A 14847-nucleotide genomic window follows, 5' to 3' on the forward strand; every position below is an offset into this window, starting at 1 on the left:
TTTCCCTCAAAAACTTTCTGTTTAACCAATTAGAGTATAAGCTTGAAGCTTTCAACAAATGTCATTTACAGCCTGAGAGCCACTACAGGTTTGTTCAGCATTCTCACTACTGCAAATTGGAAATCATGCTCAGTATAAAACCTGCATTTTTAATCATATGAATGAGACTTCATATGACTATGAAGTATTTTTTATTCAATATCTTTAAATCTCAAAGCAAAATAATGTTCTATTGAAATAATGCTTTTTGCATTGAGATCTATGATATGCATTTTAGTCTTTCTCACTCATTTTTGAGCTGTTTACTACACCATAGTGGAACTCTTGATAAATTCTCTAGAAAATACTACAATGAGAAAACAATAAACACAAAAAGAAACCTAAAATGTAAACATATTTAGTTCCCCAACAGTGATACCAGGGATAGAAAATACAAATTTGTCAAAATCAACTCTGTTTCTAAATACAAGGATATGTGTGAGGTAAAGCTTTAAGACATGTAATCAAAACAAGAAAAATAAAAGATTTTTAAAAGTATTCATAATAACAACCGTCGGACAAATATTTCAAGGGCAGTACAATTATCATATTATTATCATATCAGGGCTTCGTTGGGACATTTACAGAACTGGATATACGTCAAAGTTAAAAAGGATTTTAAAATGACATGGCCTTCCAATAGGGAACGTATCCATACGTGAATTTTTCTTCTGATAACATATGATCTGTTTGATTTGTAAAATAATATACATGCTACATAATAAATCGAGTGTCTATCATGAAAACACACCTGTCCTATGCAGGTACCTCTTTGTCATTAGCAGACATTAAAACAAGAAAAGCACAAATTGTAAATACTATAGACTACTTTAACAAATTTGTTTGCCTGGGAAGACCAACACTGGTAGAGAGAACAGCTGAATAATTTAAGGAAATGAAGAGATGTCAACCTGTTAGATTTAATAATAATAGAATTTCAAATGCCTAAACAGACACCTACATTTTAAGAAAGAAGATGTAGTTTTGTGTTTGCTAAATAGGAGGCTTTTGCTCAGCTTTTTCAATACAGAGAAATCAATTTTGTATTCTGGCAATCTGGCAAAAAAAGAAAAAGAAAAGGAGGAATGTGAAGCATGAAAGGGTCTGAAAAGGTATAATAAAGGGGTTCCTGCCACCTTAGCAAAAACTATCAAAAAGGTCACCAATAAGACACTCCCCCACAACCTCCAAGAATGCCAGTGTACAGGAAGCCCAAACCCGCATTCCCTAGAGACAAAAAAAAGAAAAGCTATGCAGGAATGCCCCCCACACACACACATACGCATACCCACACACACAGTAGGAATGCGTTTCAACATGCCTTCACTCTATCCTCTGTTCTTCTCATCTCTTTTTTTCACATTCCAGCTCATCCCTTTTACATCTTTTCACAACCCATATTCACACTTTCCAGCATTCTCCCACTAACACACAAGCTAACACGACAACTGTACAATGTTGCTCGATGGACACTAAAGACTAGTTGTGACATCTGTGGACAAATTCAGAATGGCTGAAGAATAACAGAAAAAAAAGATGGAGGGCGATGGAACCACAAAGCAGGCATGTCAGGGGTGACAACCCTGAGATGCCTGCCTCCACACACACACACAGAGGTGCCTCTTCTCAGTCAAGATGGAACCTATTATTCCTTTGTTTTCCTGAATGAAGCTCGTGGAGGGAGCAGAGCCCGGGAAAGAGGGAAAGAAGAAGGAGGGAGGGTTTGTGAGGTGTGTCTGACTGACAGAAGCAAAACATGAGAGATAGCCGCATGGCCGTGACACTGAGAGGGCATGAGAGGACCACTGAGAGTGAAAACGAAATTACCAGAAAAAAAAAATTACAATCAATAATTGTTTGGCGCTTATGATGAAAATTGTGTTTTTAACAGGTTCAGAAATTTTCTCAGAAAGAGGACAACATAATTGAAGATTAAAATTGTGTTTGAGTATTTCTTTACTCACATCAAGGTGAATCAGGAGCAGATGAAAATATGGCGTTTGAAAAAGCTTGAAGTTTTTATGTACAAACTACACTCTCCTCCCCTCCACTCCATAAAAACTGTACAGCTGGACTGCTCTAATATTGTTCGCCATTTTTGTTGCACCGCTAATGTTAGCTTGAGGTAGGGAGGGGCTGTTAGCTAGCGGGAGAGTGAGTAAACAGAGGGATGGTGGGAAATGGGCTCGGTAGCCCTCTCTCCAGGGAGCAGGGAGAGGGATCCCTGAGTTCTCTGGCAAGACCAAGAGCCGGGGATCACATCACATCTGAGCCTGGGGGTGTCCATGTCCCTGTAGTGTGGGTGTGGGTCCTTGCCCCCGAGCGCTGGTCCTCGCCAAATTTCCAAATGTGGTCGAGCCTGATCGGTTTGTATTGTAGTAATTTGTATTGTGTACATGTTGACGTGAACATTTTTGCAGCCAACAGGTATGTTTATAACATTTGAGTGTGTGTGTGGACAGGCCCCCACCCTTATAGACTTGTAGTACATCTGAACCTCACTGTAATGATTATAACCATCCAGCAACTTGTTGCTTTATGCTGCTTCATGGTTTTACGCCCCCCCCATTCTATAATCCCCCTCCTAGCCCCCCCTCTCTAATATCCCTCTCTCTTCTTCCGTCCTTTCCTTTTCCGTCCGGTCCAACACAAAAGATTTTAGAACATGATCAAGATGAATAAAGTTTGGCCTCCATTACAAAAGGGGTTTATTCAGACATACCTCTGGTTTGTCAGAAGATTCATAACCCCTGTTGTTAAAATAAAATATGTCCAACACAAGACGCTTTCAGCTCTCATCTGTTTGCCCAGCTGTTGGACAGGACAAGTTAAAAGAAAAAAAAACAGAGGGATGATGGGAAATGAGCACAGACTTACGCTGTGTCCGAATTCCTTCACTGCTCACTACATAGAGCACTAAAGTGCGTTCACCATTTTGTAGTGCTGTCCGAATCTACAATTCCAAAATCGAGGGCCCTATAAATTTCCCACAAGTCTCTGCGAAAAACAAATGTGCATCGATGCACACTAGATTGGCGAATATAGACCACAATTTATTGTGTCTGAACAATTAAAAAATTGTTCAAATTGCCATCATTGTACAATCAGTGTGTGAGGCTGCACGGTGGGGCAGTGGTTAGCGCTCTTGCCTCACAGCAAGAAGGCCTCCGGTTCAAGTCCCGGCTGGGGGACATGAAAAACACAACATCAACGGGGGTCCTTTCTGTGTGGAGTTTGCATGTTCTCCCCGTGCATGCGTGGGCTCTCTCCGGGGTCTCCGGCTTCCTCCCACCGTCCAAAAACATGCTGCATAGGTTGATTGGTCACTCTAAATTGTCCATAGGTGTGAGTGTGAGAGTAAATGGGTGTGTGTTTGTGGACATTCTACCCTGCGACAGACTGGCGACCTGTCCAGGTTGTCCCCTGCCTTCGCCCACAAGTGGCCGGGATAGACTCCGGCAGCCCCGTGACGGTTAAGAAAATGAATGAATGAATGAATGAATGAATACCATCAATGTTTTTATCTTCAGAAGACAGTGGATTCATAAATGATCTTCGGAAAACCTCCATTGCAATTACATTTCAACTTCATGAAATCCATGTCATATTCGCCAGAAGAAAAAAAAAGACGTAATGAGCATGGTGTCCAAATAGCTTTTATAATCCAGGGCCCTACATAGTTCTGCACTACATAGTTTTTTTTAGTATTAGCATTAATCTACAGCCAACAATTCAGCCCACAACTCAGAGGCAAATTTCTGATGAACTCCTGCCGATCTGCAGAAACTTTGTCTTAGAAAGCGAGTTTTTTAAAACTTTGCCTAAAAATATAATAATCATATTTAAAAGATCACTGGGAACGCCTTTTTGAATGGATCAAAACATGAGTGGAGGGTGTTTTTAAAGTAGAGATATTGCAGACTGCTCAGTCATATTGAGTAAGAGAGATAGAGACAAATGAACCGGAACTTCAAGAGCAACATACATAGTATATCTATAGTGGTTGTTATCCTGCAGAACTTGGTTATTAGCTCCACACATAACCTTTACAATAAACACAACTAAAATAGGTTTGTTTAAAAAATAAAAACCAATTTCTGCATTCTGCACATCTAACCAACTTCCAACATCAATAATAATTTTACCAATCAAAAACTAAGAAACGGCTTAGGATGCAATGTTTTTATCCTTCTTTTTGTCAAATACTAAACTGCAGGGATCTCCCTGCAGGGAAATCAGATATATAACTCATGTGGCACAGTATATTTTGCAGAATCATTTAAGATATCCATCATTCCACTATCTTGTTTGGAAATACATACTCCAGCTATATTGGAAATGAATATACCGTTAAGAGTTGTTAATGAAAGCTGGTAACCAAAAGCATATGGAGCATATGCAAGATCCAATCCAAATGCGATCATAAAATATTTTAAAAGGCTTGATGGAAAGTTAAGACCAGGTGTGGGTCAGAAAAGGCTTGTTGGAGACTCCAATAGGGTCTCTCATATCAATATGATATTCTTTAATTGATTCTAATAAATATGAGGTCTTATAAAGAAATCAGTATTTATTATCCAATCTTAATTCCAGTCAACAAATTGATATTGACTATAGAGAGCTCAAACATTCCAGTCAGGATGTTGGTTTATTTTTCTTCTTAGGGTAAAGTTTTAGGAGCTGTTCATTTACAATTCAAAGCATAGTTAATTATGTAAACTACAACTTCTGCTTTGTCTTCACAAGTGTCATGTGGGAGACATAAAAACCCTCACAATAAAAACCAAATCATAAGGAACAAAAAAAAACTAAGAACCAACAAGCTACTGTTCTACAGTCACACATGCAGGGTAAAAGTCATAAACCTAGAACATTTACATTTATAGGTCAGACAGCTATGACATGTTCAAAGCCGAATGTTGCATTCACACCGGACATGGTTTGCACGTCAAAATGGAGTCTGCCGCCTCTCTTCTGACATGCGTCACATTTACTGCTCGACGCCTTGATGCCCCGTCAACGTTTTTCTGGACTTCATTCGTTGCCACATCATGGAAAACATGGATGATGTTGAGCGAGTAGTTTGGGTTTATGTATTTTTGTCAGCCAGATGCCGGCAAGCAGGTCACCGTGTCTAGGTTCTCCAGATCCTTCAGAGTTTCTCCCGGTGCTCTTCACTCCTGCAGAGCTGCGCCTGGGTTACAGCCATTTTAAAAGTTACTTCCGTCTGTTTGTGAACCAGTTGAACATTAACCAGCACCTTAGATTGCATCTCTTCATTGACTTAACATTGAAACTCAACGCCCCTGATGCGGGAATGCAGCATTTGTTAATTAACTAACTTCCTCAGAAACATCATTTATAGAATTTAGTTACAAAAACTAAAATGTTTAGTAACTCTTCTACATTCATTAAATAAGGACAGACAGAACATATAAAAATATACCACTAGTTCCTCTTCACTATTTGACCTTTAATTCCAGTTTTGGTTATTATAGAACAAATTGAAATTTTTAAATCATGTTTTTTTTTTCAATCATGATATGATCTATTATAAAAGCATTCCCAGTGGCCTTTTTATTATGATCAATCCATTTTTAGTCAAACTCAAACAACCTGTGTTGTTTTTAAGGATATAGTTTCTGCAGAGCGGCAGAAATTCATCAGAAATTCGTCTCACAGTTGTGGGCGGGACTGTTGGGGTGGGTGGGGTTTGTTTACACACTCTCCCACTAGCCTACAGCCCTTCACAACCCAAAGCTAACATTAGCGATGCAACAAAAATGGCGAGCAATACTACAGCTATCCAGCCGCACAGCCAGATGGCAGCTCAGACGAGGAAAACAAAGACGTGTGTGGATCTATTGGTCTGCAAGTGGATGCATCGGATTGGAGCAAAGCAGGGAGCTTGTGACCCGCTGACTGTAGTTTGTACAAATAACAACAAGCTTTTTCAAACATTTTTTCTTCTGCTCTGATTCACAGCTATTTGAATAAAGAAAAACTCAGAAAGGCAGTTTTACTTAATTTTCTTTTTATATGTCCTACATCATGAGAAAAATGCTACAAAACCATGTTAAAACACCAAAAACTGGGTTTTCATTGGAGTGGGTCCTTAAGTCTATGCTGTAAAGTGTTTGACTGAATATCCAAAATAAAATGAAATATATATTTTGCATTAGAAAGTGGGCTCTTAAAAATGTCTAAATTGAATTGTCACAGAATCATGCAGCAGATTTAAACATTTTCCCCTAATAAACAGTAGTTTGGGGTGTCAAAATGCAGAGTCTGTGGCTCTTATGCAATCATTCCAACTCTTTCATTGGCAGAACACACCTGTTACAGGTGTGTTCTGCCAATGACTGTAATAATGAAGATAGGCTAGATAGGCTAAACAGAAAACAGGTATTTCATTTGACTAATGTAACAAAAACAATACTTTAAACGTTATTAATAACTAATCTATATTATAATTGTGTTGAAAACACATTTATTCAGAGGTTTGTATCAAGACCAGCCCTTTAAGGATTGTTGAAGGTTATAAAGCAGATTTGACACAGCCTGAATGTGTTTTCTGTTTGAAACCAACACACAACTATGCGGAGTCTGGTTACACTCCAGCCCAGGAAAGACATCACTGCCGGGTCAGTCAATATGTCTTGTATGTGATGCAGCTAGTCCTTATAAGGCTATATGGCTGCCCCAGAATGACAGAGAGGGGGGAAAAAAGCCAGAGGAGCGAGACAGACTGAAAAAGAAAGAGCAACAAAGGAAATAAAAACTACCGAAAAACAGGAAGTGTGAGAGTAAATGAGAGTTAGGAGTAAGAAGGGAGGAAAAAAGTAACAATATTAAGGGACAGAATCAAAATTAGTTTCTAAACAGCTGTGACCCCCCCCCCCCCCCCCCCTTTTCTTCCCATTTTGAAAGTCTTATTTCGGTCACTCTTTCATTCTCTATGTTCTGCATATGTTCCATTCTCAATTACTGGGAGTAAATTTGCTGTGTAAAGGCTTCAACTGTTCACACAACAACTTGAGTTTCCTGTTGACCCAAGAGTTGGCATTAATGGTAATTTGCACATAAGAGCAGCTCCTGCATCTCCATGAATTCTGACTGACCACTCTTTAGCAGCTGTCACCAGAAAACCTCCCCTGAAGATCAACAAACACCACCATCACTTCATCCATCACAGATCCTCCAAATTCCTGAAATACAACCCAACCTTTATCTACACAACAGGACTACAGTTTCTGACATTAACATTTCTTGTAATTTCCTATAAGAATTATAAGTGTAATGATTAATCGACTTAATTTCTGAATGTATTTCTATTTCAACAATCAAGCCAGATCAATCTGTCTGAGGCAGGTTGTCATTCGAATCGACCTATACCATTAAAAAAATTTTATAAATGAAAAAATAAAAAATGGAAAATACCATTTGGATTGTAGGTTTTATTAGGTGAACAGTAGGTTTGTTTGTGACCTCACACTTTATTATCTTGAAAGAAAAACAAGGAATCTGGAAGACTTCATCTGCACTGTTTAGTATCCAGGTATTTATCTCTGAGTTACACTGGCTGAAGGTTTGGCTAAGGATGTTCTGGAGCGCATTGAATTGTTCTGTTCAACATGAACCGATATTGACTACTAATCGTATCAGCGAGCACAGATTATAGTATGAATTGAATCATTTCATAGCGACACCCCAGCTTGTTTCCATTAGGCTGCGACGTAGAAAACATTCATTCAGTCGATTTTCACACTGCACTCTCGAGGCTGGACTATGGTACCTGAAAACTATGGGTGCAACGGATCACAAAACTCACATAAATTAGTTCAAGTCAAACAAGGGAAAGAGTTTATTATTCTTAAGAAAAGTCATCATAAAAATCAAAACTATTTACCACCAAGCTTTGACATGTCTCTAAAAGAACATGTTTATGCTCGCAATTTGAATCCATCCATCTCTGATAGGCTGAGACATTCAAACTGCAGAAACACCAGAATTTCCACAAAACTACCTCTGCCAAAGATTACATAGACATATAGCCACATCAAGCATTTGGCTCAAGATCAAACACTTTGATGTTCTTTCTGTTGACGCCAGACTTTTACAGATATAAGCTCCAACACAAGGAACCTTTAGCCTCTATGATCCTCAGGCATGATTCACTTGGCCAAAATCAAACATTTTTCCATCCTGAACCATGTTGAAGTTAAATCAAATTAAATCAAACTTTATTTATAAAATAGCGCTTCTCATACATTGCGCAACTCGAAGCGCTTTGACATTAAAAACAGAAAACACACAATATTACCGTAAAAACCCAACCCACCCTTCACCCAAACGACCCATGACCCCCACATGCAATGAATAATGACAATGTAACTTCTAAAAAGAAAAAATGTAAGGCTTGGCTCTGCTCTGAGGAAAAAGTATTTGGGAATCTCTTCATACCAGGAGCCAGCCCGGCCAAAGGAGCATCTCCACAGCGCCCCCCAGACTGAGACAACACTGGGGTCCACTTCACAGCCGTGAAGCTGCAAAGTTAGACTCCAGCTGCCCCAGCAAGGGCGACAACTGCAGCAACAACCGCTGACCAAGCCGGCAAGCCCTGGAAGAAAAGATCCCCACAAGAAACACTGGGGCTAAAATCAAGATAAGATACTAAAATTAAAGACAGAAGATGTAAATAAAAACATAAAATTGAGAATAAGATGCATAAAATGAAATTAAATACATAAAATAGCCTATACTAAAACTAATAGAATAAATTAGCAGTTAAAATCAACTAAAAGCTAAATTAAAAAGGTGGGTCTTGAGCCTCTTCTTAAAAACCTCTACATTCTCTGCGGCCCTGAGGTTCTCTGGCAGACTGTTCCTCAGGCGAGGACCGTAATGGCAGAACGAAGCCTCACCATAAGTTTGGTCTTCACCTTAGCAACAACTAAAAGGCCAGCAACGGAGGACCTCAGGGTCTGCGAGGGCTCATATTTTAGAAGAATATAATTTAAATAGGAAGGCCCAAGACCATTAAAACAATTATAAACTATTAATAGATTTTAAAATCAATCCTGAAACGCACAGGGAGCCAATGCAGCGATTTTAAAACCGGTGTAAGGTGTTCCCGCCCTCTGGTCCTCGTCAGAACTCGTGCCGCAGAGTTCTGCAATAGTTGTAGATTTGAAATAGACCAGGACCAATAGTCCTCTGGTAAACCCGACTAAGTAATTCTGTAAAGGGAATGCTGCAAAAACAACAAAGAAAAGAGGCACAAGATCAGCACCACATGCTGGAGAATCATGCAGGAAATAGTGTTTAGGGAAATGGCCACTTCCTGTTTTCCTGACTCAACAAGCGGATCTCAGATTTCCAGAAAAAACTAAGGCTGAAACCCCCTCTGCTGACACCAATGCATACATTTTATCTGCATGCTTTTTCAAATAAATGCTGATAAAAAAAAGAAATTGGTGAAAGACTCAAACATTACTTTCCACATTGATGTTAATTTTTTATATTTTGTTAGAAGCTAAATCTGTGCATTTACATAGTCGATCAAGGGGTGGCCTTCAATTATGACGATAAAATCGTGTTTAGATGAAAGCTAGATGTGTTTGTGGTTCATTTGTGGTGTGCTGTTGTTAAGACTGATATGACTTTCACTTCTCACACACACAAAACAAAAGAATTTGGTACCTTAACGTCAAAATTGCAGTCAAACCGCTTGATGAGGACGATGAAGGCGCCCGTCAAGTTGTCGCTGGGAGGAGGTTCGATGGGTTCACAGGCATTTTCTGGTCGTGCACCAATCAGAAAGCCCTAAAAGGGACAAATGCTCTTAGTTAAAGTGTCTATCCTGGTCATTTTAGATAAAAAAATAACTTTACAAAGCATTTAATAACTCCTAAGTCTAGTTTCATTTAAATGTAGGTAAATAATTATGACAGAAAAGTAGTAAAAATCACATTGAGCAAAATAATAAGACCTTTTTTCTAAAACATCTGACATATTATGATTATTACGACTAATTCATAGTCACAGATTTCAGTTCTCATAATCTGGTTGCCTATAAATTATTCAAATCTACAGTAATCTTCTTTCTCCGTGTAATAATACTATATATGTGAGGAGAATTTTTATCAGTAAAGCAGAAAAATTTCACATTTTCATCGCAAGTTATGAAATCATCAATTGTTGGATCTCCCAAAAGAGATGAGGTGATATTTTGGGAATGATGGGCTGACAGGGTGATGAATATGTGAAGAACAAAAGGAGAAAATGCAATTAATGCAGACGAAAAACTGAGCTGTAGACAAAGAGCTAAACTGGGAGAAACTGAGACATAAGGACGTGACCTGGTGTTTCAAAGTGTTTGTTGGACGAATGAATGTGTAACTAACACCGGTGTGTGTGTGTGTGTGATGTGTGGGTGTGTGTGTGGACTACAGGAAGTGTGACCTGCTCTAAAAGTCAGCTGCCGCTTTCATCAGTACATCTCCCTCAGTCACTCACAAAAACAACCAGTTTGACACATCAAATTAAAAAAAAAAAACCACAAGCTTGAAAAACCTATTTGAAGAATTTGCTTACATAAACCCCTTTAGGGACTTAAAAAGACGTAGCGACTAAGAAGGTCGTGAATAAGCAAAGTCCAGAGATTGTTATCAAAGATCAAGAATGTTTGAAATCCAGCTCTGTGTTTTACCATTCCCTTTGCTGGGCATGACATCACTGTGGGTCTCACATTTTTCCTCTAGGCACCAAAAGCAGAAACAAGTGCGCCCTCTGTTGGTTAAAATGTGTGTGTGTGTTTTTTGGGGGGTGGGGGTTAATCTTTTTTTTTATTGAGCACTAGAAATACAAGACATGTACAGAAATAAAGGCAAATGTCTGAAATTATTCAAACAATGTTTTTTTTTTTTTTTTTAACAAGACGAACACATAGCAGAACCTCACTCCCACCCCACCCCACAGAACATAAGGTGTCCAAAAAGTAAATGATTACATCAAGTGATAAGCAGGCATGCACCACTAAGGCTCAGTGTGACGATGGCACAAGAAACCAAAATGTGAAAACAGGAGAGTTGTGGGAAGCTGCTACTTTCCCTTTACATGTGTGTTTTTAAATGCACTTCCACTGCAGAATTCATTCAGAATCAGGATATCAGACAGGAAGTACTGAGAGGAAACAGACTTATTTGTTTTTCTGTGACAGCATTCACAGTATGGACCAATCTTTCATTACTGTCTTCACAGCATCGTGACACACACACGAACGTTTTAGAATTCTTCTTTTAATACCAGTGTGTGAGATTTGATCCTTTTCTAAAACAAAAAATGTCTCTTCCAGAACGGCATTATCAAAATCAAAAAACTTTGATATTTATTTTAGTGTAGCAAATGTGAAATTGAGATGAATAAATGTATTAAGGAAGCATTATTAAGACATCAGAAAAGAAGGGCTTGATTCCATTCAATCTTTATGAACTCTGTTTAAAGAATGTGAAAAACAAATGCTAAAAACAATTGAGCGTGTGTTCATTTGCTTGTTTTAAAATCCGTTTTAAATCAACAACTTTTCAATATTATCCAAAGACATGACACATTTTTTCATATGAAACTGGGAGCAGGTCGGATATAAAGGTTTAGGGCTATGAACAGCTAAAAAAACTAGCTGATAGTGTTCCATTTCCTCTTTTTTTCTGCATAGTTTGTTTTACTAACCGGACATGAAGCAGCTGCAGAGGGCTCTGATACCCACTGTAACCGCTGACAAACACTGGCGTTTACAGATGTCACCACATTTAAAAAAAAAAAAGAAAAAAAAGGAAAAGGATTTCTCAGAAATAGCTGTGCAGGGATTACACTTAATCTCACAAAAGAAAAAATGTAATAATAACTTGTTCAGGTCCCAGGCGGAGTAAAAAGTACCTCCCAGTAGCAACACTACAACAGAAGCTATAGAAAGAAAAGTCCTTTCACATTAACAGATATGGTAACACTAGATGCCATTTTATCCTTTGATGTATTTAATGGATGCCATCCGTCTACTTTCTTCAATGCAACCAAAACTGTTTTGCATTTCTATATCAATCACTTCTGTGTTACTATTCAAATAAAAAAATCAAATAAACTTTGCATAAAACTGTAGATTTTGAACACGTGGGTGTCAGGGTTTCATAAAGACAAAATGCTGAATTTGGATTTCAAAATTGAGATATTTTAAAATACATTTTCTTTTCAAAATGTTATATACTAATATTAGCAACGCAGATGTGATTTAAATAAACACACGAAGGGCACAATTGATTCTTTTATGCAAGTTATTGAAAGCGAAACCTTGTTTTTAAGCTAACTGCCTACGGCTGGAGCATCACAAAAATATCTGTTCATCTGCAACACCTGACAGCTGAACTGAAACCTAGAACATTAAATCATTTGTGACTAGTTCTAGTTCACCTAAACTTCTGAACAATCTTAAATGCATTTTCCTGTTATATCCCACAGAATTCAGTCTACGCTTATACGTGTTCCACCAGATAGACAGAGTCATTTAATTATTATTCATTAAAACCTCAAAGCTATGTCTCAGAGGAAATTCTAGAAAATGTTGGAGTCTAACGGACTTGTCTGCTAGAAAGACGGAAGAGAAACAAACCGGACATCTGTCAGCAGCTTCAGAACGAAAAATGAGAAGTGTGAATAATTATGGACACTTGTCTTCGATCTGTGCAGATGTAAAAATAATGGCTTATTTAAAGAAATTTTGGCAATAAAAACAAGAAAAAACGACAAAGATACATCAAATCTATTAGAGATAATTCATCCATTGATTTCTGATTTTTTTTTTCTCTAAAAAAAATGAATCAAATCCAGAAATTGTGAACACTGCACTCAGACTCGCTGTCAATAGTGTTTGGTAACGGCATCATGAGTTGTTGAACTCCACACAGAGGGGCCTCTGTCCGTCTGCAGTCCCCTTGGGGGAAACTTCTGTGAAGTCTTCAGAAAACAAACCAGCATGTGGTGCCTTGTGACGCTGCTCTGCTCACAGGCCGCCGCGCCGCCACAATACAGAAAACAATTTTTTTCAACTTTAGAAACTAAAGAAAGGAACATTTAAAATTGTATTACATTTTGGAAATTATATTCCAGTTGTGTTAATCCATATTATACATTTTTATTGTGTTAAGAAACATAATATTTCTTTATGTTTTCCCAAAGTGATATCCTGACATGTTTTCATTCAAATCTATTCAGAATGAATGAAACGAAAATGTAAAAGAAAATGATAAAATATATGTTTTGAGTAATACTAAATAGTCCCAAATAGATTTATTTTAGCCTCAATGTGATTCAGAGTTATTTGATTTGGAGTATCTGCCAATACAGAGTCCTGATCTCATTCTTTAGTAACCCATGAAAAAAACAAATAAATGTAATAAACAGATCCAGGTGATCTCATTTTCTTTATTTTCTTAACCTTATTTTTATCATTTAACACTTATAAGGTGCACTTCAGTGAAGTAGCTTGAACAATCAAGCAAAAAAAGTGCAACTATAGAAAACTAGTAAAAAATAGTGACTCCAAACTTGTAAAAATAGTTGATAATTAGTAATATGAGAAAGTTTGGTGACTGTAGTTTTAGTAGCTTCAGAGCTATTCAACATTTTTGATCAGGTGTGATTCATATCTCCATTACAAATCCCTAAAAATGAAAAATGACTTTCTTCCAAAGTTATTATTGTAGCTTGACTATGAGTATTCATGACTAGCTCATCTCAATGTCACCATTTATTCGTTTGAGTTGTTTTTTTAAAGAGATTTTTTTTAAATTAATTTTTTTTCCAGAGCCTGCACTTTAGAGGGCCCTTGGCAGCAGTCTTACTGCCATCTCATTTAACTGTTTAATTCTCATTCAAAATATGTATATGTTTTTGAATGCCTTTGTAGGTCACTGTTTGCATTAAGACAAACCAATCGAGGCATTTGCTGTCAGTTTCAAATGTTTGTTTAAAGATTGATTGACTCTGGAAGTCTGGGAATGTCTACCTAACTTCCCTGATCTGTTTTTCTGCACAATCTAGTGTCGTGTTCTGCTGCCTTTTATGGCGATAAAACGTCATGATCCGTCCATAATATGCAGACATCAGGTAGACTTTTATCTTTAATAATAAGCTTGAAATATACTGTACAGCAAAATATGTATTTGATCAAAATAATAATAAAATAAATAGCTGATCAATGACTGGGTTACAACCGATTTTGATTGAGATTGGGCCTGAATTCTGATCATGTGATCAGATTGGGACATCCCTAAATAAAACAAAGACTTCAAAAGTCTGTTTTCTAGCAACGTTTCATCTGAATATGAAATATGACCCACAAGTGAGTGCCTAGATTTATGATGCACATTTTATGCATTATTTTGATGCAGAGTTCAGGAAGCAATGGGAGGGATGTTTAACAATAAACAGTTGCTTTCTGCAACAGCCAAATCTGCAGATACATACACCACTTGGAGGGGAGGGGATGGGGGGGGGGACTGCAGGAGTCACCATGACTTCCAGCAGGATGCGGCGCTCAGACTTTCCACCCCTGCTGGTCAGCAGAGGGACCAAAAATAAACCAACAGCACAGATGTGAATTACAGACAGAGCGGATGAGGATGACTGTGAATAAGCCTATTCTCAGTTTTCACAAGGCAGAAATCTTACATAACGCTGTACATAATACTCAGTCCAGCATGATTAGATGTCATAATCCCTGGTGTTTGTCTGATCGGATGGGAGTTTCACTGT

At 37.9% G+C, this 14847-nt stretch overlaps 1 protein-coding gene across 1 annotated transcript in view; it reads right to left on the bottom strand.

Annotated features, from left to right (window-relative positions):
- Positions 1 to 14847, bottom strand: part of rnf13 (ring finger protein 13) — a 37583-nt gene that overhangs the window by 17903 nt on the left and 4833 nt on the right. Inside the window, exon 4 of the mRNA XM_004067892.5 lies at positions 9742 to 9864. Within this exon, the coding sequence (XP_004067940.1) occupies positions 9742 to 9864 (123 nt within the window). The remainder of the gene's footprint in view (positions 1 to 9741; positions 9865 to 14847) is intronic.

The sequence above is a fragment of the Oryzias latipes genome, chromosome 4 (genome assembly GCF_053564925.1).
Source record: "Oryzias latipes strain Hd-rR chromosome 4, Olatipes_Hd-rR_3.1".
In the NCBI taxonomy this organism is placed as follows: Eukaryota; Metazoa; Chordata; class Actinopteri; order Beloniformes; family Adrianichthyidae; genus Oryzias; species Oryzias latipes.